The sequence below is a fragment of the Chrysemys picta genome, chromosome 6 (assembly GCF_011386835.1).
Source record: "Chrysemys picta bellii isolate R12L10 chromosome 6, ASM1138683v2, whole genome shotgun sequence".
NCBI classification, from domain to species: domain Eukaryota; kingdom Metazoa; phylum Chordata; order Testudines; family Emydidae; genus Chrysemys; species Chrysemys picta.
The window spans coordinates 58463286-58491031 of record NC_088796.1 but is presented as its reverse complement, the minus strand read 5'-3'; the positions used below and the strand labels follow the sequence as shown (position 1 = coordinate 58491031).

The window sequence follows — 27746 nt, the reverse complement described above, 5'->3', positions numbered from 1 at the left end:
ACCCCTGCATAAATGAGGGAGTGCTATTAACTCCACTTTAGAGAAAGGGAACTGCAACATAGAGAGATTAAGGTAAGATGTTTCCACTAATTTTGGGTGCACAATTTGAGACACAGTGAGCCTGATTTTTCAGAGTATTTAACATTTTTATAATACTCTGTGTCAAATTACATCTCCCACTGATCTCAGTTGCATTTGTGAGGGCTCAGCCTTTGTCTGGCTATACCAAAAAAAGGACTGGAGACATTTGACATGGGTTTAATCAGGCCGCAACTTTATTATTAGATGCCTGGGACTACCCAGCAGATAACAGTGTACAGTGCAGGTAACCCCATGTTTATTCCATAATTACCTGGGGGGCTTTTATCGTCTCCCCCTTTTTTTCCATCCAGGTCCCTCCAGCAAATCCATTGCCAGGACTTTACCATCCACTCCCACCCCTCATAGAACGGTTAAGGTGGGCTATAAGAATGAGGGGTTATACCAATCATAGGAGTACCAATCATAGGAGTCCCCAACCACCCCCCTGTTCATTCCCCCCCCCCAGCCATACAGCACTATTCCCTTCATTCAGCCACCCAGCCAATCCCCCCCCCCCATTTAAAGGTGCAGGGTGGTCATTTTGCAAATTGGACCCCAGGGTCTCAGATTGGGTGCCCAGAAAATGAAGAACACATAACTAGTGTGAAAAGTTTGATTTAAGTGACTTGCACAGCATCACATAGCAATTCTGTGGCAGAGTCAGGGATAGATTCTAGTTCTCCACAGCAGCATAAAATTGTCTTATGAGGCTATCCTTTCTCTTCCTGAGATTCCCTGCCTTATTTATTACTTACCTTCCAGACTCTGCAACAAATGAAGGAGGGGTCCTCAGACAATAGCTTTCCTCATCACACCAGAGCTAGCCCTACAGATGATCTATGCAGGGATCAGTATGATGGAATTTCTGGGGGCGGGTTTCAGCTTGCTTTTTTTTAAAAACATAGGAAAATACACACTTGCAAAACTACATTAAATTGACATTCAATTTGCAAATTCATGAGCAAGGTCTGAAGTTAGTAAATGCCAGGATTAAGGTTGTCCATGAAACCTTGATTCAACCCCCTCGTACGTATGTATTATGAAAGTTTTTAATTACATGATCTCACACTATTTTTGTCACCGGACTCCTTCCTCATTCTGTAATTATTTATTTTACCAGAGTACCTTTTTATTAGTATGTGCATTACGAATGGAGTGCAATTAGTGCAGCCTCTGCTCTTGTTTTTACTATATTTGCACCACAAGTTCAGGTACATGATCCCTTAAAGATGCATCCTTGGTACCTTGTGGGTATAACATAAGAAAATAAAAATGTATCAGGAGGTAAAATGTTCCTCTTTCAGATTAAAGACAAAAACACTTGTTTTGCCCCTGCACTTAAGAATCACGGGGAAACTCCTTAAGGCAAGATTGTATCTGAAAAAGTACCCCAGCCTATGGGGGCCAGGAAGTTCTACAGGATTCCCGTTATAGTTACTTCTGTGTTCTTCCACCAGGAGACAGGGCTTATTTTTCCCCCCTCACCCGGTTTACGAAGTTGAGGCCCTGGCCCATGGATATTCCAAAATCCCTGGGGTGAGGCACAGAGTCATCTATACAGAATCTCTGTGCTTTAGCCCCTGGCAACTCTGTTAGCTTCACTGCAGCTGTACTATTAGTGATTCCTTGGCTTCAGCTACCCCAGTGTCCTTCTCAAAGGGAGATTCCTGCAGCAGAGGCAGTCCTGTGGTAATGTATTACAGCTTTTTACTATGTTAAATGTACAGGGACATCTCTGTTGGGTGCAGAGAAGAAGATTTACATCCCCACTCTGGGCCCTCCTCAGGTCAGCCCATTCCTCCCTGCCCTGTCCACCACATTTTCCTTCACAGATCCCCAGATATGCAGTTTAAATATGGCCTCAGTTATCCTCAATCCTCAGTCAGATAAAATCCCACTGGCTTCCAGGAGAGTTGTGTTTGAGTATGGACTGAGTAAAAACCAAGTCGGGATATCAAGGATTTGGCTTGTGTTTTAATGTTGAGTTAGTATTAACTTATTGTAACTTATGATCAGTAACCCAATATGATACAATCAGATAATTTGATTATAGGGCTACAGAATGCACAACAAAGCATTCTAGTCATTCTGAGCTGAAAAACAAGCACAAAATAGACATATGCTTGACTGAAAGATCTTTTTTCTAGTTAGTCATGGCTTTTGTTCACAATATATTTTTTTAAAATGCTGAAAGAATGTTTTCTCCACACATACATATATTATGGTTATAACATTTCATTTCTCCCTAGACTGAGGGAGAATGTACTGTACATACTGTATCCACAGTGCCAGTTTTCCTAAACTGCCTATTCAGTGAGCTTCCCTCTTACTTCACTCTACAGGAGATTCAGTTTTCATATTAACTCATTGCAGGATCTTTTATGAACAGTGACTATCAAACTGTGCTGGTTGGCACATTTGTGCATGCTGGTACCGTTCTCTACTAACTTCCGTTCCCACGTCAATCTTTCACACCACACTCCAGTTCTTCTGTTTATCAGCAATTGTTTTAAACTTATTTCTAGAAAACAACCTGGAGTGGTTTAGACAAACCAAACCAAATTAGAGCAATAATTATTAAAAGACTTGTACAGGACACAAACAATAGAATTCCCCACGTGTATTTAATTTTTCTCATGTTTATCTCATACAAAATTTGTGGGCCAACTGTGGCAATAACTAATAATGTTAATAGAAGATGACAGAAAATTTCAGTTGAGTGATCCTGCACAGGGAAATTACTCTGGCATTCTCTTTTGTTTGTATTCTAATTTTATAGAAAACTGGGATTCTGCATTTGAAAAGGCAATTTGAATCACCAGGTTTTGAAATTCATTTAAATATTTCAAATTTCTTCCTCTTCCAAATATACTTTCCTGTCAGACCCTTGGCTCTCCATCACCAACTCTCAAGGCTTACCAGTTTTCCCAGTGAGAAGGGCTTTCTTCAGAACACATTAACACCCTCCATAATTGGTTAGCCAACTAACTCTTTAGTGATGTAAGGCTCTGCCTTTCTCCATGTCTCTTAGAGCTGAGCATTCTTACCAGCACTACAAGTGTAGGCACTGTTCCTGCAGTGGGACTCCATGCAGAAGGATCAGAACCATATTTTTCAATTTAAATTGGCTTTGGACACAAACTAAGGTCATAAAACTTCATAATTTTCTCTTTTTTTTTCACCCTCCCTTTTATTAAATGAAATTGTAAATTGCATATTCATCACTGAGATTATCAGTAATATGGTGACTTGTAGATAGGGTTGGGAGCATGCTGATATGTATGAAAAACAAATTTGGTAAAAGTGAGTCAATCCCATGTTGTTATTACACCTCTACCCTGATATAACTCGACCTGATGTAACACAAATTCGGATATAATGCAGTAAAGCAGCGCTCCGGGGGAGCGCACTCTGGTGGATCAAAGCAAGTTCAATATAATGCGGTTTCACCTATAACGCAGTAAGATTTTTTGACTCCCAAGGACAGCGTTCTATCGGGGTAGAGGTGTATTTGTATTACAGAAGGACCTCAGAGCCCCAGTAATGGTGAGGATCCTATTGTGCTATGCACTGTGCAGACACTGAACAGAAAGATGGTCCCAGTCACAAAGAGCATGCTATCTAAGTATAAGAGACAACTGTTGGATATAGGCAGATGGGGAAGTACAAGGAAACAATGAAGCAATATTGTCTAAATAGATAAGACAGACAGGTAGGAGAAGGGGTGTAAAACACAAGCAGAATGAACAATGTGATGGCATCAAATGTCATGTTAGTTCCACATTTGAGGGAGGGGTACGACATAGGAGAGGATCAGCGCTAAACTGAAAGAGAAGGGAAGGAAAGGGAATTGGTGGGAATTGGCAAGGAGGAGAAGGGAGGATAGGCAGGTGTGAAGTGAAGCTGAGGTGAAAAGACTCTGAGGGATACAGAGGGAGAAGGTTGGAACAAACAGCCCATCAGCACAAAACAGAGAAAGTCAGACCATAACAAGCTCGTAAATAGAATTTACCTGAACACTGAAATAGCTAAAAACTACTCCCTAGGCACCCATATGTCAGATGTCAGAAACTGGACTAGACAGCAAGGCCCCGATTCTGGGCTGCATCCTGGCACCTTTAAAAGGGGAGTCCCTGGTGATGAAGGACCAGTTGAGACCACAGCTCAGGGACGTGACAGTGGAAGGAGGACTGTAGCCAATGCACTCTGCACGATGGGTGTTCTGGACAGCCTTCCTGGGGACTATTGCAAGTAAAGCATAAGAGCAGCTCCTGAGGCTATTCTATGTTATGCCAGTGAGAACTTTTGTTAATGTGACTTTTAATTTATATGTTCCCCCCCCCTGACATTTCTTGTCACCTTCTTCCCAAGTTTCTAGCCCACTTCTTTGTTGTGTTTGTCACAGACAAGGCAAGACTTTGGCTTCCATTTCCATTTGCTGTACTAAATTTTCTTTTTCCACCAGGAAGCCCCCAGTTTTGAGTGCTGTTTCATGGGCTCTCAATTTAGAGTCTGAATCTCTTGTAGAAACAAAGAGACAAGAAGTGTGGGTAAGGCCCAACTGCTAGTTTCTATGGTCTTAGCTAGGTTGCTATAATTTATGGCTCCATTCTGAGGCCTGTGTTATTGGACCTATAATTTTGTTTCACTTTCACAAAACTTTCTTCAATATCTCATTGGTTCCTGTGTATCCAGTGGCACTGCCTAGCCTCCCAAAACAAAACACCAAGCTGTAGAGATCATGACTGAGAAAGTGAAACATCTTTGACCCTTTGCTTGCTTCTGTAGCACATTTTTGTGCAAGGTAACTACTGATTTAGAGGACACAAAAGATGAACACACATGGTGAAAAGCAGGATGTTTTGCACACTTCTAGGCATGTCAGCTATTTTCCATGTTGAGGTGGTGGAGGGTTAAATGGGGATTACATTGCAGCATTATGGTAATTAATTTTGAATGTTCTCTCTAATGACATCTTTGAGGTTACCTATTAGGAAGTGTGATATTTTGCATTTTAGTTAAACTTAGTGTAATTCACATCTGCAAGGCTTTAGTGAATTGGTGTTTATTCTTAAATTGCTGGTTTCCATATTATGGGAACTTCAGACCATCACATACTTGATATAGACTCATAGACAGATAGACTTGAAGGCCTGAAGGGACATCGTGATCATGTAGTCTGATCTCATTCACAGCGCAGGCCACAGAACCTCACCCACACACTCCTGCACTAGACCCATAATCTTTGGCTGAGTTACTGAAGTCCTCAAATCATGATTTAAAGACTTCGAGTTACAGAGAATCCTCCATTTACACTAGTTTAAACCTGCAAGTGACCCATGCCCCATGCTGCAGAGGAAGGCAACCTCCCCCCAACCCTCACCCCAGGGTTTCTGAATTAGGATGTGAAAGTCGTGAAGCACATGATGGTAAAATTAAGTTTCTGAGTAGTTCTAAAACAAATGTGTTTAATTTAGTTTGTGACATTCAACAGCTTGGATAGGATTTTTTACAGACTTTTTTTCTGATTTATTGTTACGGTATAGACTTTGGAAATTGATGTTGGGCACTGATTCATTTGTGGAGCTATGATTATGAGTATGATGTTTCCCCAACTTAGTTGATTCTTGCATCACAGTTCACCTCATTGGACTATAATAGAAGCAGACCTGTATTGATTACTGTGACTTACAGGGGGGAAAAAATCTTTGCACTTCACATTGGGTATAAATTATAAATAACATCTCTAAAGGCTGTGAAACAGCATTCTTCTGAGACATCCACATGTAAAGCTGTTGTAGTGGTTATTAACTTTATGATTGCAGTACTGGTGTACTTGACCCACAGCAATGATCACTGTCCATAAAATCTTGCAGACTGGTCTCAGTCATCTGCCTTTTTCAGTATTGTTCATTAGCACAGACCACCAAAGGTCACTCTAATAACCAGAGGGTCAATGTGCACTACATCAGTATAAATTCATTGGTGGAACAACAACATTATCTTCTCTCTGTCTTCTCTACTAACATAGAGATGTAGAACTATATAGATAGTACATATAGGTCTTCTGAATAAATTTTGTGTGTATTGCATTTATCTTCACAAATGAGGAGACTGACATCTCTGAAATGGAATAGCTATGAATGAATTATTGGACATCTCATCATGAGTGGATAAATGTTATATCAGACTTAAGTAATCGTGTAACACAAATATACATTTGTTTTTTCAGTTTTCTGAAACATTTTAGACTTATTTTATGTTACATTAGGAATTACAATATTAAAGGATGAGCTGAGATGCTTTTAAGTCATCCCAAAAAATTGAACTTACAATTATTTATTTAGGATTTGTATTCTGGTAGTATCAAGAGATCCCATCCCGAACGTGCTAGACACTGTACAAAAAACAAATGCATTTCCTTTCAATGCAATCACAAAAAAATCTACAAAAACAACAAGGAGTCCCCCTGATACTTGACACCATGCAAGGCAAAAAAATCTAGTAAATCACCAGTTAAGCCAACATTCACATGTGCCTTACCACTCAAACATCATAATACCCAAATATATGCAGTCTCCTCAGCTCCATAGCAGACTCCATTTCCACCACAACCTGAATTCCAACCTCAGCTACTTGACAGAGAGGCACTAAAAGCTTGGACATAGAGCACTGGCCTGTGACTCTGGGTGTCTGGGTTCTAGTTTTGTCACTGTCTTGTTGGGTGAACTTTGGCAAGTCATGGCCCCTCTCTGTGCCTCTGTTTCCCCATCTCTGAAATTAGGATAATGTTGCTGACCTCCCTTGCTTTGATAGCTGCTGATGAAAAGCACTAGATAAGAGCTAAGTATTATTATGACACTAATCAAGAACATTTCTCATAAGAATTGGTATTTCCAGGGAGTTATACCTTGTGGAATTTACTCTGGAGTTTAAATATTTGTTGCTCACAAAGTTTCAACAAAATAGCTTGAACTAACACAATGTATTTAAAGGACACCCATTCATTTTTAAAAATTAGAATCTGAATAACTCAAAATTGTCTTTAATTTTTAAAAAATATTCAAGTGTTTCCTTTCTCTTACTAATTAGGGAATTGGAACTTTTTAAACACTGAGTCCCGGATGTGTGCTGTTGTATGCAATTTGATAAGGATTTTTCCTGGGTGACCAAATACTAATTTCATGATGGGATAAAGAGCATCCATTTTAAAAACATTTATTAACACTTTAACATATATTATAAAATGCTACCATAAGCTATCATGTAAATAAAATCATTTCACATATTGTCTACACACTATTTCACTTCGCTGTTAAGAGTTCTGTGTAGCTCAAAAGCTTGTCTCTTTCACCAGCAGAAGTTGGTCCAATAAAAGATGTTACCTCACCCACCTTGTCTCTCTAAGTAAATGGTAACTTTTAAAAAGTCAATAGCCACGTATTTCTGATTGTCCATACACACTGGTACATGCTGTCATGAATTTTAAAAGTCCATAATTGTGTATCATGGAACCCACTTATATTGGAGTCCTTTTTCCCCCCACAAAAAGGCTTTGATGTTATGTAGATGTTCACTGTAACCCACACTGCTGTTTGCGCAATAGAATTCTCACACTCTGTGAACAATGGCTTGGTGAACAGGCTTTATGGGGGCTGGAGGGGGACAGAATCCACCCACCCAGCCCCAAGGCAGTTTAAAGTGCTACAGTGTAAGTACACATCCAGTGGCCCCTCTTGTAGCTAGATCCAAAGGTCCCCTTAAGCATCCTTATACTGAACTCATTGGAAGCCTGTCTCAGTCCACATATGGCAGATGCAGAAGCCCCATCACATGGCTTTTTTGCCTGCTGGTGGTCCACTGTGTTAGGCTTCTGCAGGTGGGTGGCAGCTTGGAGAGCCTTGTACAGAATTCTACTCTGACAGAATTCAGGAGTTTCACTCTTCTTCACTATAATGAATTTCTCTGTCCCCAGTCCTTTGGTTTGACTGGGCTACACTCAACTATACTGTAGCCACATTTGTGCTTTCTGTCCCTGTGGTTGCCAAGGCCCAGTCTGGATGCTGGTGCAAATTAGAACAGACCCTGGGCTATTATAACTTGTGCCAGCCGATAATAGCCTGCTCAGCTGCCGCTGCCCATATCCACCATGGATGTGCACTGGGGGCCTGTCTTAGAGCCATCTATGCAAACTCTGCACCGTTCAAGGAGTCACCCAGCTGGCCAATTACCCAAAGGGCTGGAACAGCGCAAAGGGACTGGAAATGGGGTGGTTGATCTGGTCTTTTATATCTACATTCACTGTCAGTGAGTTCTATTGTATTTATGTAATAGACGAGATCTGTTGTTGTATGCCAGTGTGTATGTGCTTATATGACAGAGTTTTTTAAACTATTGGGTTCAAAGAAACAAAGGTTTTGACTAGAACCAACCAACCCAAAGCCAAAACTCTAGGCTGGTACTCTATTCATTTATTTCATTGTAACTATTCTCTCTAGGGCCATATATAGCCCCAGACTACCATGTTAATGACAGCTCCTTAGACTGAGAGCAGTATATGGTCATTACTGTGTAAGACATTTAAGTTGTTTTGAAGCAATAACATTATTTAAAAGAGAAAATGCCTTGATATATGATTACCCAATAATGTGGACTCAGAAGTGAATGACCTTGTGACTTTCACTTCTTTAGCCAAGTAGGATTAAGAGAGGCAAACAAGTGGATTCCCACTCTTCTGGGATACAGCTGACTGCCATCAGTGCTTTAATAACTAATAGTATAAAATGATAACTGCAGTAGTACTATCCTCATGTTTCCATCCTGCTTCACAAACCTGCATTGGCTGATGCATGCTTATTTTGGGCAATATTGGAGGGGGAGTGAGCTGGGGGGAACATACAAAATATTATATCTACAGAGGTAATATCCTAGAAACTAGAGGTAACATGTTTTAGGATATCTTGCCCTTCCCTACTATTGCTGCACATGATTCTATAACTTGCTTTGGAAGATTAGTCCACTGTCTAAAGGGGCTGATATATTTGTCCTGATATTCAGCCTAAATGTTAATGTATTTAGTGTTATACTGTTTGCCATCTTGGATCCTCTCTAAACTATTTCCTTCCTTCCTTTTAGGTGATTATTATATCCATGACTTAGTTCTTTAAATATCCCCCCAGAAGTCAATGCTTTTATCTTGTTAGTCATTTTTGTTGCTTCTTTCTTAAATCCTTTCAAACTGTTGACTGCTTTGTGGTATTGAGGTGTCTAGAATTGTATCCAATGTGCATGCAGTGATGCTCATGGTCAGTGGTTTTCAAACCTCTTGAGCCAATGGACCCATTCATTGCCCAGTTTTTCAAAGTTTTCATTCTCCCTGTAAAAAATATTTACAGATTTGTACTGAGAGACTTTTTTTCTCTCCTTCTTCTTCAATCTTGCTGGTGATGCTGCAGGAGTGTTTGCTCTTTCAGAGGTTTTGGGAACTAGGGATAAACTGGCAGAACAAAATATTCGCAAAAGACTAAATGATTTCCAGGAAACATTTTCCAACTTTAGATGGATTTTCATGAGGTCCTTACCTCAGGAATTTAAAAAACAAAACAAAATTTACCCTTCTTTTGATACAACCTGGTATTTTCCAAGGTAAAAAATTTAATTGATTTTAAAAAATAACTTTATGATAGAGACAGTTTAATCACATCCACATAAGTGGATGAATTCCATCAGAGGCAGGAAAATTCACTCACACACAAATGTGAACAGCATATCTGGACTTTCATTCTATACCCATTTCCATCTGCTTTTAAATTTCTGAAAAAAATTCTTTCTGGATTACATTTTCCATGGTTGCTCTTAGGCCAGAAGTGATTTCATTTTTTTTTAAGGAAAGAATGATTAAAATCCATTCACTTCCTTGAGTTATGGAAAGGTGAATAAAGAAATATTTCCCATTTTAGTAAATTTTAAGAGGTTTTTCTTTTTGTACATGGCATCAAAATGGCTGCTCTTCACAACTGGAAACATTCCAATTGTCTATCTTCACTGAGAACTAAGCCCTGAGTTTAATAGAGCTTAAGGCCATCCTGGGCCTTTAGATCATCTAGTCTGACCTCCTGTATATCACAGTTCATTAAATTTAAATACCCATATACTGAGTCTGGTGAGTTTAGTTAGACCAAAGCATTTCAGTCCTCAGGAGACTAACTGTTGTGAGCAACACACAGGAAGAGAACAGGAGGGATGAGGTGCCACTAATGCCCAAGTCTTCTGCAATTATTATGTGTGTTTATACCCAGATGATCATAGCAGGTGATCCATACCCAACATTACAGAAGAAGGCAAAAAACTCTAAGGTCCCTGCCAATTTGACCTGAACCTTTCCCACCTCAAATCTCGCGTCCCATCTCCAGCTGTGGCCAATCTCTGGTGATTCAGTGGAAGTTTGGAGGGAAAAAAATACATCTGGCCTATTGTATGGTAGGGAGAGAGGAATTTTATTCCCTGATCCCTGCATGTATAAGTGTGGTAGTAACTTAATAAATATTGGAGCCACAAAACTTGGGAGTGCTAAGTTAGAAACCTAACTAATATCTGCATCAGTAGTTTTCATCATAGTAAGATTTCAATGCAGAATGCTGACACTGGGGTAGATCTCATTCCCATTAAAGTCAATGGCAAAATTCTCATTGAGTAAGATCAAGCTCATCTGGAACTGTGATATTAACTGCTCCGCTAAGGACCAAATCCTGAGATGCAGAGTATTCTTAATTCACTTTGAAGTCAATGGGATTTGAGGGTCAGCAGCATCTCACAGAATCAGACCTTGGGGGTAGCATTGTAGTTAATATCTGTGGAGAAACTTTTCAACCTAGAAAGTTTTCTCTGCAGAAATATTTCAGTGCAAAGAGATTTATATTGAAAACCCTCTGCTCTGGTGCAGCATGGAAAGCCTTTGTCCTGCATATCTTGTAAACTCCACAGGATGGAACCACTGTTCTGCATAATTTGTAAGTGCCACAGAAGGAGATTTTTGTCCTGCACAGTTGGCAAACGCTGAAGGAGGACACCTTTGTCCTGCACAGCTGGTAATCACTGCAAGAGCAAATTATGGGGAATCTGTTAGTGAAGCCAGCAAAGCTTGTACGTTCTGCAAGCTCAGTAATTTCAACTGAAGGAGTTTGTAAACTCTTCTAGCCAAAGAGCTCTCTTGTTTTTGGATTTTTTTTCCTTGGGGGGGCGGGGGAAGAAAAGGGAAATTAAACTACAGTCATAAATGTATGTACAAATAAACCCTGAGATGATTGATTAATCAATTGCTCACTCATTTTTGTATGTACATTTTTGTAAACATGGTAGCAAAGCTCATTTTGTTATTTCCTGTCTTTATTTGTATACTACCTAGCTTCCTCCTTATTATTTCTCTGTCCTTACTAGTGTTTCCTTTACCTACAATTTAATGTATCATCTGCATAATTAATGTAATTAATTAATATGCAGTTTGTTCATTCTTCCAGATCATTAATAATCATGTTTAAAAGAAACGAACCTATTACCAATCCTTTGACACCTCCCCCAACCCACTGCTTTGATATTTATCATTACTCATTGTTCATAGTGCTTTATCCAGTTTTCAAGCTAAGTGACATTGCTCATTTTCAAGACAATTTGAATTAGTTTAACAAGTACATTTTCATAAGACAATGAACCAAATGCTTTACTTCAGTCTAGATATTATGGGCCTGATTCGCCGTTATGCTACTCCAGGTTTAAGCCGGTATAACTCCAAAGTAATACAGTCTAGAATCAAGGGCAGTGTATAAATCTATATCTGCTGCAGTCTAGATATAATGCCTATATCTATGTCTGTATCGCTATCACTATCAATCTCTAGTTAGCTAGTGATAGCTATACAACAATCTAAAAATAGAGATAATGGTAACCACAGACCACTAGAGTGCTGAAAGCTATAATCCATTGTGTGTGTCTTCACCAGGTTGCAGGCCAGGTAGAAATGGCACACAGTGGGACCTATAGAAAAAGGCACCATAACGGATAGTCCCATCATCTACTAATATTTGTGATTCAATCAAGAAAAGTGATTGATTTTGGGATATTTATTGCTAAAAATCTATACTTATTTAATCTTAATGTTCCTGTTACCAAAAGGTGCTTGCAGATTTTTTATGTTAATATTGTTCTATTATTTTATTAAGATTTGAGGTTAAATTTAAAAGATGGTAATTTCTCTTTATTCTTTTTTTAAAGAAAATTAGCACCACATTTGCTTTTTTCCCCCACAGTCCTCTGATACCTACCTGCTTCTGCATGAGTTTTTAGAAATAATTGCCAGTAGTTCAGCAAGTTCATTAGCTGATTCCCTTAAGACCCTGAGATCCATGTCATCCAGACCTGATGATTTGTATATTCAGTTTTTCCAAGTATTCCCTTTCCAGTTTTTTTACCAACAGCTGTATTGACAAGGTCTTTATTACTTCTAATTGTCAATACCTCTTTTATTTATTGTTCCTGATATACTGATTTTAAAAGCAGTTCCCCATCTTAACCATATTAGAATAATTGTTTATTTAATCTCATTTAATAACAGATCTACTTTCTCCTTAGTATTCTTTTTCCTCCTGATATACGGTACTTGCTAAATATATAAATATAGGTCTTCCTGTTCCTCTTTATCCCTTTGGCTAACATTAAATCATTCTCGTCTTTACTGCCCTTATCTTTTCACTCGAATCCTTAGCTGACTGTCCATATTTTTATTAGGATACTTGCCTGATACCCCTTTTCCAAGATAGATTCTTTTTTACCCTCAGTTCTTTGAGCAGCGGTGTATTATCGCCTAGGCCAACAAGGCCTAGGCCTAGGGCAGCAAATTTGCAGGGGCGGCAAATTTATAATAGCAGCATTTTTATAATCGCGGCATCAGTGACGCCGCGATTCTACCAATCATAGCGCGTATTGAAACCACCAGTGACGGTGTGACGCCATTTAGTAAACATACTCGCAAGAATCCTAAACGTTGTTAATATGACCAGAAGGAAGAAATTAAGCGGCTCTCAGTTAAAAAAGAATGCTATACAAAAGAAAGAAAGGGAAAATGAAATGATAGCGAAAATGCGCAAAATAGATTCCTTTGTTGTCTCAGTTAGTGCCGACAGCGAGACAGAAAAAATAGTTGAAAGTAGTAGTGAAGTAAAAAGTGAAAATATTGGTGTTGATATTGAAAATATTGATGTTTAATAAGTTCATATGGGGCTGGAGTCGGCAATTATTTCAGGGCCTAGGGGCGGCAAAATCATTAATCCGCCACTGTCTTTGAGCAGTCCCTCATAAAATCACATTGGCTGCTTCTGTTGGCATATTGTAGAATATTTTAATTGTGTTCTACACGCTTGGATTTTCATGTGTCTTCCCATTACCACCTGCTCCTTAGATTTTACAGGTCCCCAGGCAATTTATTTCTTGAAGCCTTTAGACCGCTGTATTCTATCAACCCATTGCTTAGTATAGTATGTTGATTCAAATAGCTTTTAATCACTTGAATATTTCCTATTATGTCACATTCCCAAACAATTCTTTCTATTGGTAAGAAGTAGATTCACAATGGCTTCTCATATAACTGATCTAGACCTTCAGGGGGCACATTGTCCCACATCTGCCTGCTAGGGGTTCTTGCCTCCTCCTATCTTACAAGATAGGCATCTAGTGACAGAATACTGGACTAGATGGCCCATGGGCCTAATCCAGCATGGCAATTCCTGTGTTCCTAGGACCTTGGATAAATCAGTTGTTGTATCTATGCCTCAGTTAACCATCTGAACATAGGGATAATAATAATCTTTGTAAAGTACTTTAAAATCTTCACATAAATGATGCTATATAATTGCAAAAAATGTGTTATAAAGTAGTTACGTATATTATTCTCTGTGTTCTTGATCATGGAGTAACATAGATATTTCTTTGGTGATCAGTGTTTAGTTGCATTTTTTTAAAGTGGTAGCTGTGTTAGTCTGTATCAGCAAAAACAATGAGGAGTCCTTGTGGCACCTTAGGGTATGTCTACACTACGAAATTAGGTCGAATTTACAGAAGCCGGTTTTATAGAAATCGGTTGTATACAGCCAATTGTGTGTGTCCCCACATAAAATGCTCTAAGTGCATTAAGTCGGCGGACCGCGTCCACAGTACCGAGGCTAGCATCGACTTCCAGAGCGTTGCACTGTGGGTAGCTATCCCACAGTTCCCGCAGTCTCCGCCGCCCATTGGAATTCTGGGTTGAGATCCCAATGCCTGAATGATGCAAAACAGTGTCGCGGGGGGTTCTGGGTACATGTCGTCAGGCACCTCCCGCTCCGTCAGAGCAATGGCAGACAATCGATTATCACCTTTTTACCTGAGTTACCTGTGCAGACAACATACCACGCCAAGCATGGAGCCCGCTCAGCTCAGCTCACTGTCACCATATGTCCTCTGGGTCCCGGCAGACGTGGTACTGCATTGCTACACAGCAGCATCTAATTGCCTTTTGGCAGTAGACGGTGCAGTATGACTGGTAGCCTTCATCGGCGATCTGGATGCTGGCAGACGTGGGGCTGCATTGCACACAGCAGCAGTCCCTTGCCTTTTGGTAGAAGATGGTATATTACGACTGATATCCGTCGTCGTCGTACTGCAGTGGCTGTCAATCATGGGCACCTGGGCAGTCTCGACGATGATGGCTATCAGTCGTAGTATGCTATTTTCTGCCAAGCGCCCAGTATTTTCTGCCAAGCACCCAGAAGATGCCGAGGGCTATCAGTCATGCTGCACCGTCGTCTGCCAGCTTAAGATGTAAAAAATAGATTTGTTCTGTATTCATTTGCTTCCCCCTCCCTCCGTGAAATCAACGGCCTCCTAAACCCAGGATTTTGAGTTCAATCTTTGGGGGGGGAGGGGGCCATTCTGTGTGACAGTTATTTGTGTTTCTCCCTGATGCACAGCCACCTTTGTTGATTTTAATTCCCTGTACCTGTACGCCATGTCGTCACTCGCCCCTCCCTCCCTTCCTCCCTCCGTCCGTCAGATACTAGTTTCGTGCCTTTTTTCAGACCAGACGCCATAGCACTGGGATCATGGAGCCCACTCAGATCACCGCAGCAATTATGAGCACTATGAACACCACTCGTATTGACTTGGAGTATATGCAGAGCCAGGACATGCCAAAGCAAAACCAGGACCAGCCGAGGAGGCGATTACAGCGCGGCGACGAGAGTGATGAGGAAATTGACATGGACATAGACCTCTCACAAAGTACAGGCCACAGCAATGTGCAAATCATGGTGTTACTGTGGCAGGTTCATGCTGTGGAACGCCGATTCTGGGCCCGGGAAACAAGCACAGACTGGTGGGACCGCATCATGCTGCAGGTGTGGGACGATTCCCAGTGGCTGCGAAACTTTCGCATGCGTAAGGGCACTTTCATGGAACGTTGTGACTTGCTTTCCCCTGCCCTGAAGCGCCAGAATACCAGGATGAGAGCAGCCCTCACAGTTGAGAAGCGAGTGGCGATAGCCCTGTGGAAGCTTGCAACGCCAGACAGCTACCGGTCAGTCGGGAATCAATTTGGAGTGGGCAAATCTACTGTGGGGGCTGCTGTGATCCAAGTTGCCAGGGCAATCAAAGACCTGGTGATATCAAGGGTAGTGACTCTGGGAAACGTGCAGGCCATAGTGGATGGCTTTGCTGCAATGGGATTCCCAAACTGTGGTGGGGTGATAGACGGAACCCATATCCCTATCTTGACACTGGAGCACCAAGCCACCGAGTACATGAACCGCAAGGGGTACTTTTCAGTGCTGCTGCAAGCCCTGGTAGATCACAAGGGATGTTTCACCAACATCAACGTGGGATGGCCGGGAAAGGTACATGATGCTCGCGTCTTCAGGCACTCTGGTCTGTTTCGAAAGCTGGAGGAAGGGACTTTCTTCCCGGACCAGAAAATAATCGTTGGGGATGTTGAAATGCCTATAGTTATCCTTGGGGACCCAGCCTACCCCTTAATTCCATGGCTCATGAAGCCGTACACAGGCAGCCTGGACAGTAGTCAGGACCTGTTCAACTACAGGCTGAGCAAGTGCCGAATGGTGGTGGAATGCGCATTTGGATGTTTAAAAGCGTGCTGGCGCAGCTTACTGACTCGGCTAGACCTCAGCGAAACCAATATCTCCATTGTTATTGCTGCTTGCTGTGCGCTCCGCAATATCTGTGAGAGTAAGGGGGAGACATTTATGGCGGGGTGGGAGGTTGAGGCACATCGCCTGGCTGCTGATTATGCGCAGCCAGACACCAAGGCGGTTAGAAGATCACAGTAGGGCGTGGTGCGCATCAGAGAAGCTTTGAAAATGAGTTTTGTGACTGGCCAGGCTACGGTGTGAAACTTCTGTTTGTTTCGCCTTGATGAACCCTCCGCCCCACCCCCCTACCCGGTTCACTCTACTTCCCTGTAAACCAACCACCCCACCCTCCCCTCCCCCTTCGAGCACCACTTGCAGAGACAATAAAGTCATTGTTACTTCACATTCATGCATTCTTTATTAATTCATCACACAACTAGGGGGATAATTGCCAAGGTAGCCCGGGATGGGTGGGGGAGGAGGGAAGGAAAAGGACACACTGCAGTTTAAAACTTTAACTCTTATTGAAGGCCAGCCTTCTGATGCTCAGGCAATCATCTGGGGTGGAGTGACTGGGTGGCCGGAGGCCCCCCCACCGTGTTCTTGGGTGTCTGGGTGAGGAGGCTATGGAACTTGGGGAGGAGGGCTGTTGGTTACACTGGGGCTGTAGCGGTGGTCTCTGCTCCTGCTGCCTTTCCTGCAGCTCAACCATACGCTGGAGCATATCAGTTTGATATGGAGCAGCAGCTGGAGCATCGACTCTTGCCTTCTGTCTGCAAGCTGACGCCACCTATCATCTTCAGCCCTCCACTTGCTCTGTTCATCCCGCGATTCAGCCCGCCACCTCTCCTCTCATTCATACTGTGCTTTTCTGTAGTCTGACATTGACTGCCTCCTTCTGCTGTGCTCTTTCAGCGTGGGAGGACATCTGGAGCTCCATGAACATGTCATCCCGAGTCCGCCATTTTCTCCTTCTAATCTTCACTAACCTCTGTGAAGGAGAAACATTTGCAGCTGGTGGAGGAGAAGGGAGAGGTGGTTAAAAAAGACACATTTTAGAGAACAACGGGTACACTCTTTCACGTTAAATTTTGCTGTTCACATTACACAGCACATGTGCTTTCGTTACAAGGTCGCATTTTTCCTCTTATATTGAGGGCCTGCCGGTTTGGTGTGAGAGATCACTCACGCAGTGCCAGGCAACAGATTTCGGCTTGCAGGCAGCCATGGTAAGCCACAGTCTTTTGGCTTTTTTAACCTTCTTAACATGTGGGAATGGTTTCAAACAGTAGCGCCCTCATTTCCCATACCAAGCATCCGTTGGGTTGGCCATTTAAAATGGGTTTGCAATGTAAAAGGAGGGGCTGCGGTTTCCGGGTTAACATGCAGCACAAACCTAACTAACCCCCTTTCCCCCCCACACCCAATTATCGGGGATGATCACTTCACCCCTCCCCCCCCCCACCGCGTGGCTAACAGCAGGGAACATTTCTGTTCAGCAGAGCAGGAAGGGGCACCTCTGAATGTCCCCTTAATAAAATCGCCCCGTTTCAACCAGGTGACAGTGTATGATATCACTCTTCTGAGGATAACAAAGAGCGATAAGGAATGGATGTTGTCTGCATGCCAGCAAACACCGGGACCATACGCTGCCATGCTTTGTTATGCAATGATTCCAGACTACGTGCTACTGGCCTGGCGTGGTAAAGTGTCCTACCATGGCGGACGGGATAAGGCAGCCCTCCCCAGAAACCTTTTGCAAAGGCTTTGGGAGTACATGAAGGAGAGCTTTCTGGAGATGTCCCTGGAGGATTTCCGCTCCATCCCCATACATGTTAACAGACTTTTCCAGTAGCTGTACTGGCTGCAATTGCCAGGGCAAATTAATCATAAATCATTAAACACGCTTGCTTTTAAACCATGTGTAATATTTACAAAGGTACACTCACCAGAGGTCCCCTGTGTGCCCTCAGGGTCTGGGAGCACGCCTTGGGTGAGTTCAGGAGTTACTGGCTCCAGGTCCAGGGTGATAAACATATCCTGGCTGTTGGGGAAACTGGTTTCTCTGCTTCCTTGCTGCTGTGAGCTATCTACATTATCTTCATCCTCGTCTTCCTCGTACCCTGAACCCGCTTCCCTCTGTGTTTCTCCAGTGACGGAGTCATAGCACACGGTTGGGGTAGTGGTGGCTGCACCCCCTAGCATGGCATGCAGCTCCGCGTAGAAGCGGCATGTTTATGACTCTGCCCCGGACCTTCTGTTTGCCTCTCTGGCTTTGTGGTAGGCTTGCCTTAGCTCCTTAATTTTCACACGGCACTGCTGTGCTTCCCTGTTATGGCCTCTGTCCTTCATGGCCTTGGAGACCTTTTCTAATATTTCGTCATTTCGTTTACTGCTACGGAGTTCAGCTAGCACTGATTCATCTCCCCATATGGCGAGCAGATCCCGTACCTCCCGTTCGGTCCATGATGGAGCTCTTTTGCGATCCTGGGACTCCATCATGGTTACCTGTGCTGATGAGCTTTGCGTGGTCACCTGTGCTCTCCACGCTGGGCAAACAGGAAATGAAATTCAAACGTTCGTGGGGCTTTTCCTGTCTACCTGGTCAGTGCATCTGAGTTGAGAGTGCTGTCCAGAGCAGTCACAATGAAGCACTGTGGGATAGCTCCCGGAGGCCAATAACGTCGAATTCCGTCCACACTACCTCAATTCCGACCCGCTAAGGCCGATTTTATCGCTAATCCCCTCGTTGGAGGTGGAGTAAAGAAACCGATTTAAAGGGCCCTTTAAGTCGAAAGAAAGGGCTTCGTCGTGTGAAGGTGTCCAGGCTTAATTCGATTTAACGCTGCTAAAGTCGACCTAAACTCGTAGTGTAGACCAGGCCTTAGAGACTAACAAATGTATTTGGGCATAAGCTTTCATGGGCTAGAACCCACTTCAGATGGTTGTCAGGTGATGATGTGGGTTCTAGCCCACAAAAGCTTATGCTCAAATACATTTGTTAGTCTCTAAGGTGCCACAAGGACTCCTCATTGTTTTAGTTGTATTTTGCTACCCAACAAATGTCTCAATACGTTGTTGTTGTTTTTTAAATGAGTGCAGGATCCTGTGAGTTTGGGCTCCTCTATAGTTGGTCCCTTAACTTGTCATGTTCATTCTTTATTCCTGAAGCTCTACAGAAGATATCCATTTTCATCTTTATGTTATATTACTTGTACCTTTGCCCAAAGTACTTTATTGATACTCTTTTCATTCGTTAGAGCTGAGTGAATTTGGAAATTCCATCCTGTGAGAAATTCTGACATTTCAACAAGATTTTGTCTCAAATCAAGAAGATAAAGTGTAATTTCAAAAAATTTTCACAGAATGGAAATTCTGAACAATTTTAATTTGGAATTGTCTAAATGTTTTTTTACATTTTTGATCACAGTGAAATATTTTTACTTTTCCAAAATTAAAATGTTTCTGAATGGATCTGAAATTATTTGTTTTGAGTCAGATATTAAACTGCATTTTCCCACAATGGCACATTGCCTTATGGGAGTTATAGCTCAGGAGCCTTTTGACTCCATTCTCCTTTATGGGCCAGGCTCCTGCCCAAACTACATTTCACACAATGCACCAAATCATGTGACTCCCATGTTACCCAGCACAGCATGATCAGAGGAAGTCCACATTGCTTTAGGGGAGATAGCAGTCCTCTAGTAAGCTGGACGTACAGGAGAGAATGGAGGGGGCCAAACTCCAACTCTCATAGGGAAATATGCCACAAAGGATATACAGTTTAATGTTTTGTTGAACTGATTTGAAACAAAACATTTCAGGTCCATTCAAAAAATGAAATATTCTGATTTGGGTCAAACCAACCCAAAATTAAATATGGGGAAAATAAATATTTTCAGCAAAATCAAAATGTTCCTTTGGAAAATGTTGATTTTGTAAAACCCACATTTTCTGTGAGAAGCTCTATCCTAATGGAAAATCCCCAACCAGCTCTACTATTGTTTTTGAAAATATTTATGACATATAATGCTAACTCTTCTATTCTTCCCTTTCTGTCTTCCTTGTGTAGATTATACTCTTCAGTGTTACTATTCTATTTGGAGAACCATACCACCAAATTTATTATGCCTACCAGGGCATGTTGTCATGTAGTATAATTTCTAGCTCATGTTGCTTATGTCCAGTATACCTTGCAATTTTCTAGATTTTTTGCATAAATAATAAATGTACTACCTTTATAGTGTTTAATTTTATAGGATACATTTTGCTCTCCCTTCAATGGGAACCGAAGGTGTATATTTGAGGGCAAATATTGACCTTTAAAGGGCCATGAAGGGCAGTGTAGAAAGTTGACAAGGTAACAAGGATGAGTTTTTGTTTTTGTCTTTTCTGTAATACTCAAGCAAAGAGTCATCATAATCCTATAAACTAAACAGTCATGGTAGAGATTTTATCACCAGGGAAATTGTTCATCCATCAGTAAGATTGTTGCTAGGAAAGGGAAAATAAAGAGAGGGAGTTAAAATTGCTTTAGACCATTGAGCCATCAGGCCCTCTAGATTCAGAGCCTGAATTGTTTTTGGAGAGGGGTGGGGTAAGAGAGTTGCTGTAGGAAAGCTTAAATTGATCGGTGTCTCAATAACATTGGTATGTGATCTCTGAGGAAATGAGAAGGGTGCAGGGGAAAAGGAGAGATGGAGGAAAGGAGGGGAAGACAATTAAAACAAAGTTTCTTGGACATGATTTTTGTCATTCTTTGTTTCCAAAGATGGTCTTTCACAAAGACGAAATATAAATGATAAAGAATGAAACTGTGTTATATTCTCTGCATCCAATTTAATCTAAATCTAGGCCAACAGAAATGAATATGGGTGTGTGTAGAGAGCTAGAAGTCAGTAGTGGCAGTGTACTGTGTGTATGCCTTTTGGGGTGTGGTAATTGAGCTGTGTGTGTAGGAACCAAGGGTGAAGATATGGCGGCTGTCTGCCCATAGAGACTCAATGTGGCTTTAAATGTGTGCACTGACAAGGAATCTTAGATGGTACAAGTGGCTGTATGGGGAAGATTGCCTACGCAAGAGTGGTTAAGGAATACCTGGTGGTGAGGTTTCTGTAAGTGGTGGCTTGTGGAGAGATACAGTTCTTGTGTAAGGAGTGTCTATATTTGTGTGTAGTAGCAACATGTCTTTATGTAAACAGATCTCTATAGGAGCTGACATCTTTGTGTAAGGGGTGTTTGGTGACAGTGGATTGTCTCCCTATAAGGATGCCTTTCTGGTGGAAAGATATGTGGAGGATTGTGGGTTGTCTTTTTGTGAAAGAGGAGCTATATCTTTATGTGGTGCTGAGGTATCTATTTGTGATAATGAGGTGTTCCTGTATAGAGGTGGGAAGTCTGTGTAAAGTGTAATTTTGTGGTGGTTGTCTGTGTAGGTTCAGGGTAGTCAATTATTTTTTGTCAAGGTCCAAATTTCTTGGTCAAGATATACTCAAGGTCCAGACTCCAGCGGAACATTTTTTCACACTGCAATAACAATAATGCTAATAATAAGTAAATAAAAAGATTTCATGGTCCGTTCAAAAGTATCTGGTTGTCCGGATTTCAGGGCTGCCCAGGGGCGGGGGCAAGTGGGGCAATTTGCCCCGGGCCCCGGAGGGGCCCCACGAGCCCTGGCCCGGCGACAGTCCGGGTCTTCGGTGGCATTTCGGCGGTGGGGGGCCCTTCAGTGCTGCCGAAGACACAGAGTGACTGAAGGGCCCCCCGCTGCTGAAATGCCGCCAAAGACCTGGACCACTGCTGGGTGAGTACAAGCACCGCAGCTCCCCCGCTTTGCCCCAGGCCGCCTGAATCCTCTGGGCGGCCCTGTCGGATTTGGCACGCGGTCCACCTGTTGATGACTACTCTTGTAGGGTGTGATAGATTTGTCTGTGATGAGCATGATGTCTGTAGATGTGATGGATTATCTCCAGGTAAAGGATGTCTGTGAGGGAATATCTGCATTTGGTGCTGGGGGGTTTTTTGTTTAAAAGGTGTCTGTGGAGAAATTTCTGTGAGATGTGATGGATTGTCTGTGTAATGGATGTCTGTGTTTGGAGGGAGGTATATGTATGTGATGTGGATTGTCTTTTCTAAAAGGTGGAGGAGTGGTGTGTGTATTAGCTGATTGCCTTTTTGTGAAAGGTGTTTATGGGGTGGGGAGATATCTATGTGTCCCGTGGATTGTCTCAGTAAAAGGTTTCTGCGGGTGGACATGTGTAGTGAATTGTTTTTGAAAAGTGCATCAGCATTGGGGGATATATGTGTTAGGGTGAGGGAGGTGTGTGTGCAAAGGGTGTCTCTGAAGGGGGGTATCTGTGTGGGGAGTGGTGGTGTCTGTGAAAGGAATATATGTATGGTGGTGGATTGTCATTGTGTAAACAGTGTCTGTAGGGGGATAGCAGTGTGGAGTGTCTTTGTTAGCAATGCCTTCCCTTGTCTCTGTGTGTTGCTGCAGGACTCAGGGTAAGTTGTCAGTAGCAGCTCTTTTAGGGGCCACTCTCATTGCGAAGTCACCCACCCACCCCACACTATAGACCTCTCCTCTGGGCAGTCCACGGCCATCATGTCCTTTATTGTTGTAACTCCCAGATTGTGATACTGTCACAAAACTGTTGCTAGGCAACAAATGTGGTTACCAGGTCTCAGCGAATAGCTGAAGGGGAAAGCGAAGTGTTGCACCATTGTAGAGTAACCATAGCAATGACCTACTATTACAGACTAAAGAATTATCATTAACAATGTTAAAGTATCAAACGGAGGCCCAGGATCCAGAGGCTTCCAGGCAGCATCTCTGCATAATTGGGTTATCTAGGAAGAGATCCCAACTCTTTCAGAGCACTTGGCTCCTTATCTGTATGAGAGGGTGGGGTGTTGTTGTTGTTGTTTGTTTGTTTGTTTTTTATTTATAGAAATAAATGTGCCGTGCAGTTAAGGGCCCACGGGTAAGACAGTAAAAACACATTCGCATAATGCAGCTTACACAAATGCATTTTTACGCTGGGGGAAGGAACGCAGAAAGGGTTCACTTTTCTGCCTGGGTACCGTGTACGGGCTTACTGGTAACAGGGCTGGTGAAAGTGATCATTGTTTGTTGTTTAAAGCCATCTATTCTGACTGCCTCTGTTTAAATCAATGCCAAAGGGGAACCGGGATTCAGTTACAGAAGCGGTTACTTATGTCCTAAAAACTAAATTCCGTTGTCTTAAAGTTGGGCCAGACACTTAGCTCCTTTCATGAAATTGACCTTGGAAATGCAGGTGCAATTTAGCAGTGGGATTCTGGTTTTTACCCAGGACTCTTTCGGAGCCTGTGAACCCTGAAGGAGTTGGAATGAAATAAAGTGTTCGCTGTTAGCTCCCGATGGACTTCATAGTTCTCCCCATCTCCTGAGAATGTCTTGTAATGATAGGCTCCCCTGTAAACAGAAGTCACAGCACGCGTTATCTCAGTTGTGGAGGCTCTGGGACAAACCAGGAGGTTATATAATGTAATGTGTGTTTTACCTTATGAACTTATTCGCTTGTTGAGGTTACTTGGCAGAATGCATGGTTAGTCCGTAGCGCGCTGTGGAATAAAAGGACTTTAAATGTGCTTTAGTGACTCCATTCTGGGACGGTACTTGACAAGGCTTCGCTTGCCAGAGTTTGTGTGGGGAAAAGTAATAAGCACACTCCCTTTTCTGTCTTGTTTTTAGTGCATGGCTCTGCTCTTTTCATATCATGTAGTCAACGTGTATAACTAAAACCCTGCACAGTACTCGACACGAGAATACACCTGTGAGTGTTGTGATCAGAAGGGGGGTCTTTAATGACACCAATTTGTTCAAGTCCCTCTCGTAAGACTGAAACATGGAGCTTTTGAGAGGGACCAGCAAATAGCACTCGACGTTTATTTTGTTATGTGTGTTATGCTGAACTATGACTTGAACTTGCAGCAACAAAACGACCCCAAACCAAATCAAACTGTGATTTATTTTTTTATTCTTTTTTTTATTTTTATTTTGCAGGGACCGAACGTCATGAGCTAACTTCCTGGAAGAGTTTTCCGTCTATTTTCAAATTCTTCAGTGAAGCATCCGAGGCAAAGAACAGTTCAGTCAAACTAGCCCCAACACGACGCTCCAACAGAATCAAATACGAAGAGCTTTAAGAGGAGAAAAACATCTCATTGCTGCTTGTTTTCTGCAAGCAGACTCCCAGCCCCTCATTAGATTGTTTTCTTCCTAGAGCACAGGGTCGTGATGTATACATCTAAATAGCGTTTTGCATTATTTCTAGATGAGTGCAACTGTCAAAGCAATATGGGTTCACTGGTTGTGCTTCCTGTGGGCTGTAGCTTGGATTTCGTGCTGCCCATCAGTGCGCAGATTAAGGCTGACAGCAGTACTGCACAGTGCAGCATGGTGCAGCTCTAATTGCCCTGACATAGCCCTGCACCGAGCTGATGCCAGAGTTTAACAGCTTCTTCGTGGTCCTATCGCCTACAGGATTTTTGCTGCTTCCTTCCAGGGTTCACTTTTCTTGCTTGCTTGCTTGCTTTCTCTGACAGGAGCAAACTTTAGGTTTTATGCATTTTTAACCGAATTGCTTTTAAATAATTTATCCAGGTAGATTTCTCTCCCCTCTTCCTCCTCCCTACTCTTCTTCAGCCTTTAAAATACTCAGATATCTTTCTAACAATGGAATATTTTTGTTTGTGCTTTTTAGGGGGGTTATTTAAGCCATAATGACTCAATTTAAATTTTAAAAATAGCACAAGGACGATGGTGTAGTATTTGGATTTATAAATATGAATTGTTCCCTGTAGCTCTAACCATATCTTTTTTTTTCTTTTGAGACCAGAGGAGAGACTGTGCATAAAATAGCTCCTAAGAAATAATAAATTAATGAATAGGTATTTCTATGGAGGACTGTCTCTGAATTTAAAATAAGGTTTCTAATAAATCTGTACATTACAGAAGGAAAGGACTAAATTTAAACCAAAATGAACCGATGCTATTTATGCTGAAATCTTTTGCTTCGTGATTTTAGGATTCCCATTTTTACAGAGTTTGTATCTCTGAATAATTTTAAATCACGAGCTGTAATACATGTTTTAGTGAAAATTGTAACATAGATTAAATACCTGTATTTAAAATTTACTTTTAGAACTTGGTTGATACGTTTATTTTTTATTCTAATAGAATGTCTATTTTGAGACAAAGCAAAATATAAATTACTCTTTTTAAAGAGGGACATAATTTTGAATAGTAAAAAAAAATATTTACAATCAATAGTCTTTTCTTCTCTGGGACCAAATGGGATCAACTCTTCATACTTTCCATGTTCTGCAGATAAGGGGTCCAAGAACTTTGGTCCAAATTTGTGGGAAAGTCTCTTTGTATAAAGATTTTTTCCTTCTTTGGCATTATTTGTAGAACTCCATTTGCTTTTGAAAGTTCTACCTTAAAATGCCAATTGCTTTGTACTTTACCAATTCAGCAACCGTCTGGACCACACTGTGAATTATGATAGCATAAATAAATAAAAAGTCATGAATTACTGATTTTGCTGATTTTTTTTAATTCAAATATGCTTACATTTTCATATTCGGAATTTTTAATAACTGTAATGCCTCATCATCCTGTAATTAGTTTTTGATTCAACACAGGCCTAGATTCCATATTTCTTTCAAAGTGTTTGCAAAAATAATGTTCCTGCCTTACACACCTGGTAAAATACACAGCCAGTTTCACCGAATTTAAACGCTCAGAAAATCATTGAAATTGCAGACCTCGGAGGGAAGTGTTTTTAGTAATAGTAGCTGATGTCAGCAACTTTTAACGGCTAATGTCTGATAAGCAACAATATGTGCCTGATACCGTGTCTGGCATGCAAGTGCACTAATTACGTCTTATAGTTTGATGAAGCTAAATTAAAGTGATCTTTTCTTCAGTGGTCATGTCTGCATCGCCTCTGATGTTATTAGAGCAGAGGCAAAGGACAAAAATCAAAACGGTATTTCATCCAACTGCTGTGTTACTTCAAACCAGTCAAATCGTCGGCAGCCACCACATGGGTTTGTGATATTGACCCCTTTTTAATGTAATTTTTCCCATTTCGGAGTTGAATGGAGGAATTCAGTACGGAAAGGGTGAGGGTAGGGGGCTATTGTTGTTAATACGATGTTTTAAAGTGTTTAATGTGGATTTCAATGTATTTTGTCTAGAGTAAACGTGCCAGTAACCGAATCATGTCACTTCAGTGTAAGGAGAGATTCTTCCGGATCTTTCCATTTTATTTGCTAACTTCTTTTCTTTGGTTTCATAAAGTGTGTGCAGTGCTCAGTGTTGGAGGGTCACAGTTAGCCAGCTGTAATACTCCATGTATATACACCAGGCATTTAGCTAACCTGGGGTGTTTTTCAGTTCGCACATTACTTCTTTCAGCAACCTCCGCTTGTAACAAGAGAAAATCACTGTAAAATTGCCTGCTATAATCCGCAGTCTTCTCTCCATTATAGCTTCACTCCCTTTTGTAAATGGCCCTTACACATGGAGGTCATTGTGTTTCCTGAGTTAGACTTTCGCAAGCAAGACACGAGGGGTTTTGCAAGCTGTGGAGCTTCCCAAACGGAGGCAAAGCAAAATCCACGTCTGCCACTGAGCAGCTTCCAGTGTAATCATATTTCTCAACTTAACCTGTTGATGATGGGTTTGCTGTATAGACGTAATAATATGGTTCACCTCATTTCTCCCCAAGTAACTTCATGCTGTCGGTGCTGGCCACCTACTGGGGCTGGCCTGTCACCCATTTACGCCGTTTGTACTCTTCCCGGGTTTGTTTCCACTCTGAACAGTGTATCATGTGAATACGGTTTTAACTCGTTGATTTGCATTTCATATGTGTAGTTCTGTGCTTAAATGCAGAGACGGGGTGGGGGGGGGGGGGGGTTGAAAAAAGCTCTCAAACAAATCCTGCAACCGTCAAACTCTTACCACTGGGAATGCATGAGGGGATTTTCCAAGGTGCCAAATATCACAGAATTAATCTATTTTTTGTTATTTTAATGGAAATTAAGTGCAAAAAAATTCTGCTGTAATAAATACCCTTTTAAAAGTGTCTTTCTCGTGCCCTAATTGACTTGCGTTTTTGCTTATGTAAAGAACTGCAGGGAGTTCTTATGAATTGTATATTTCTGTTTACACTTTAAAAATAATAATAAAAATCTTTTCTCTTCTAATGTGCAGTTGTTTCCTCAGAAACATTTTGCTCTTCAAAGCAGCTTGTAGATGTTAATAAAAACATGAACCAACACTGAATAGCGCAATAACATATCAATAGTTTAAATCTTACTGGTGGTGGTCTGACTCTGTTGACATGGTAATAGCCTAATGTCAACTTATCATGACAGCCCTTTAGTCTTTGTTGACTTCACATTGCTTACACCTATATGTTTTAGATGGTTAAGCATAAG

At 41.7% G+C, this 27746-nt stretch overlaps 1 protein-coding gene across 15 annotated transcripts in view; it reads left to right on the top strand.

Annotated features, from left to right (window-relative positions):
- The window catches only part of ARB2A (ARB2 cotranscriptional regulator A), a 352291-nt gene that overhangs the window by 314192 nt on the left and 10353 nt on the right, over positions 1 to 27746 (top strand). For 13 of the 15 annotated variants that reach the window (XM_042855842.2, XM_042855847.2, XM_065599198.1 and 10 more), the window contains one exon: positions 24298 to 27512. The exons of the other annotated variants lie outside the window; for them this stretch is intronic. In XM_042855842.2, the coding sequence (XP_042711776.1) occupies positions 24298 to 24440 (143 nt within the window). In that variant the 3' untranslated portion in view covers positions 24441 to 27512. Of the gene's footprint in view, positions 1 to 24297; positions 27513 to 27746 lie in introns of those variants that run through there. 15 annotated transcript variants of the gene reach the window in all.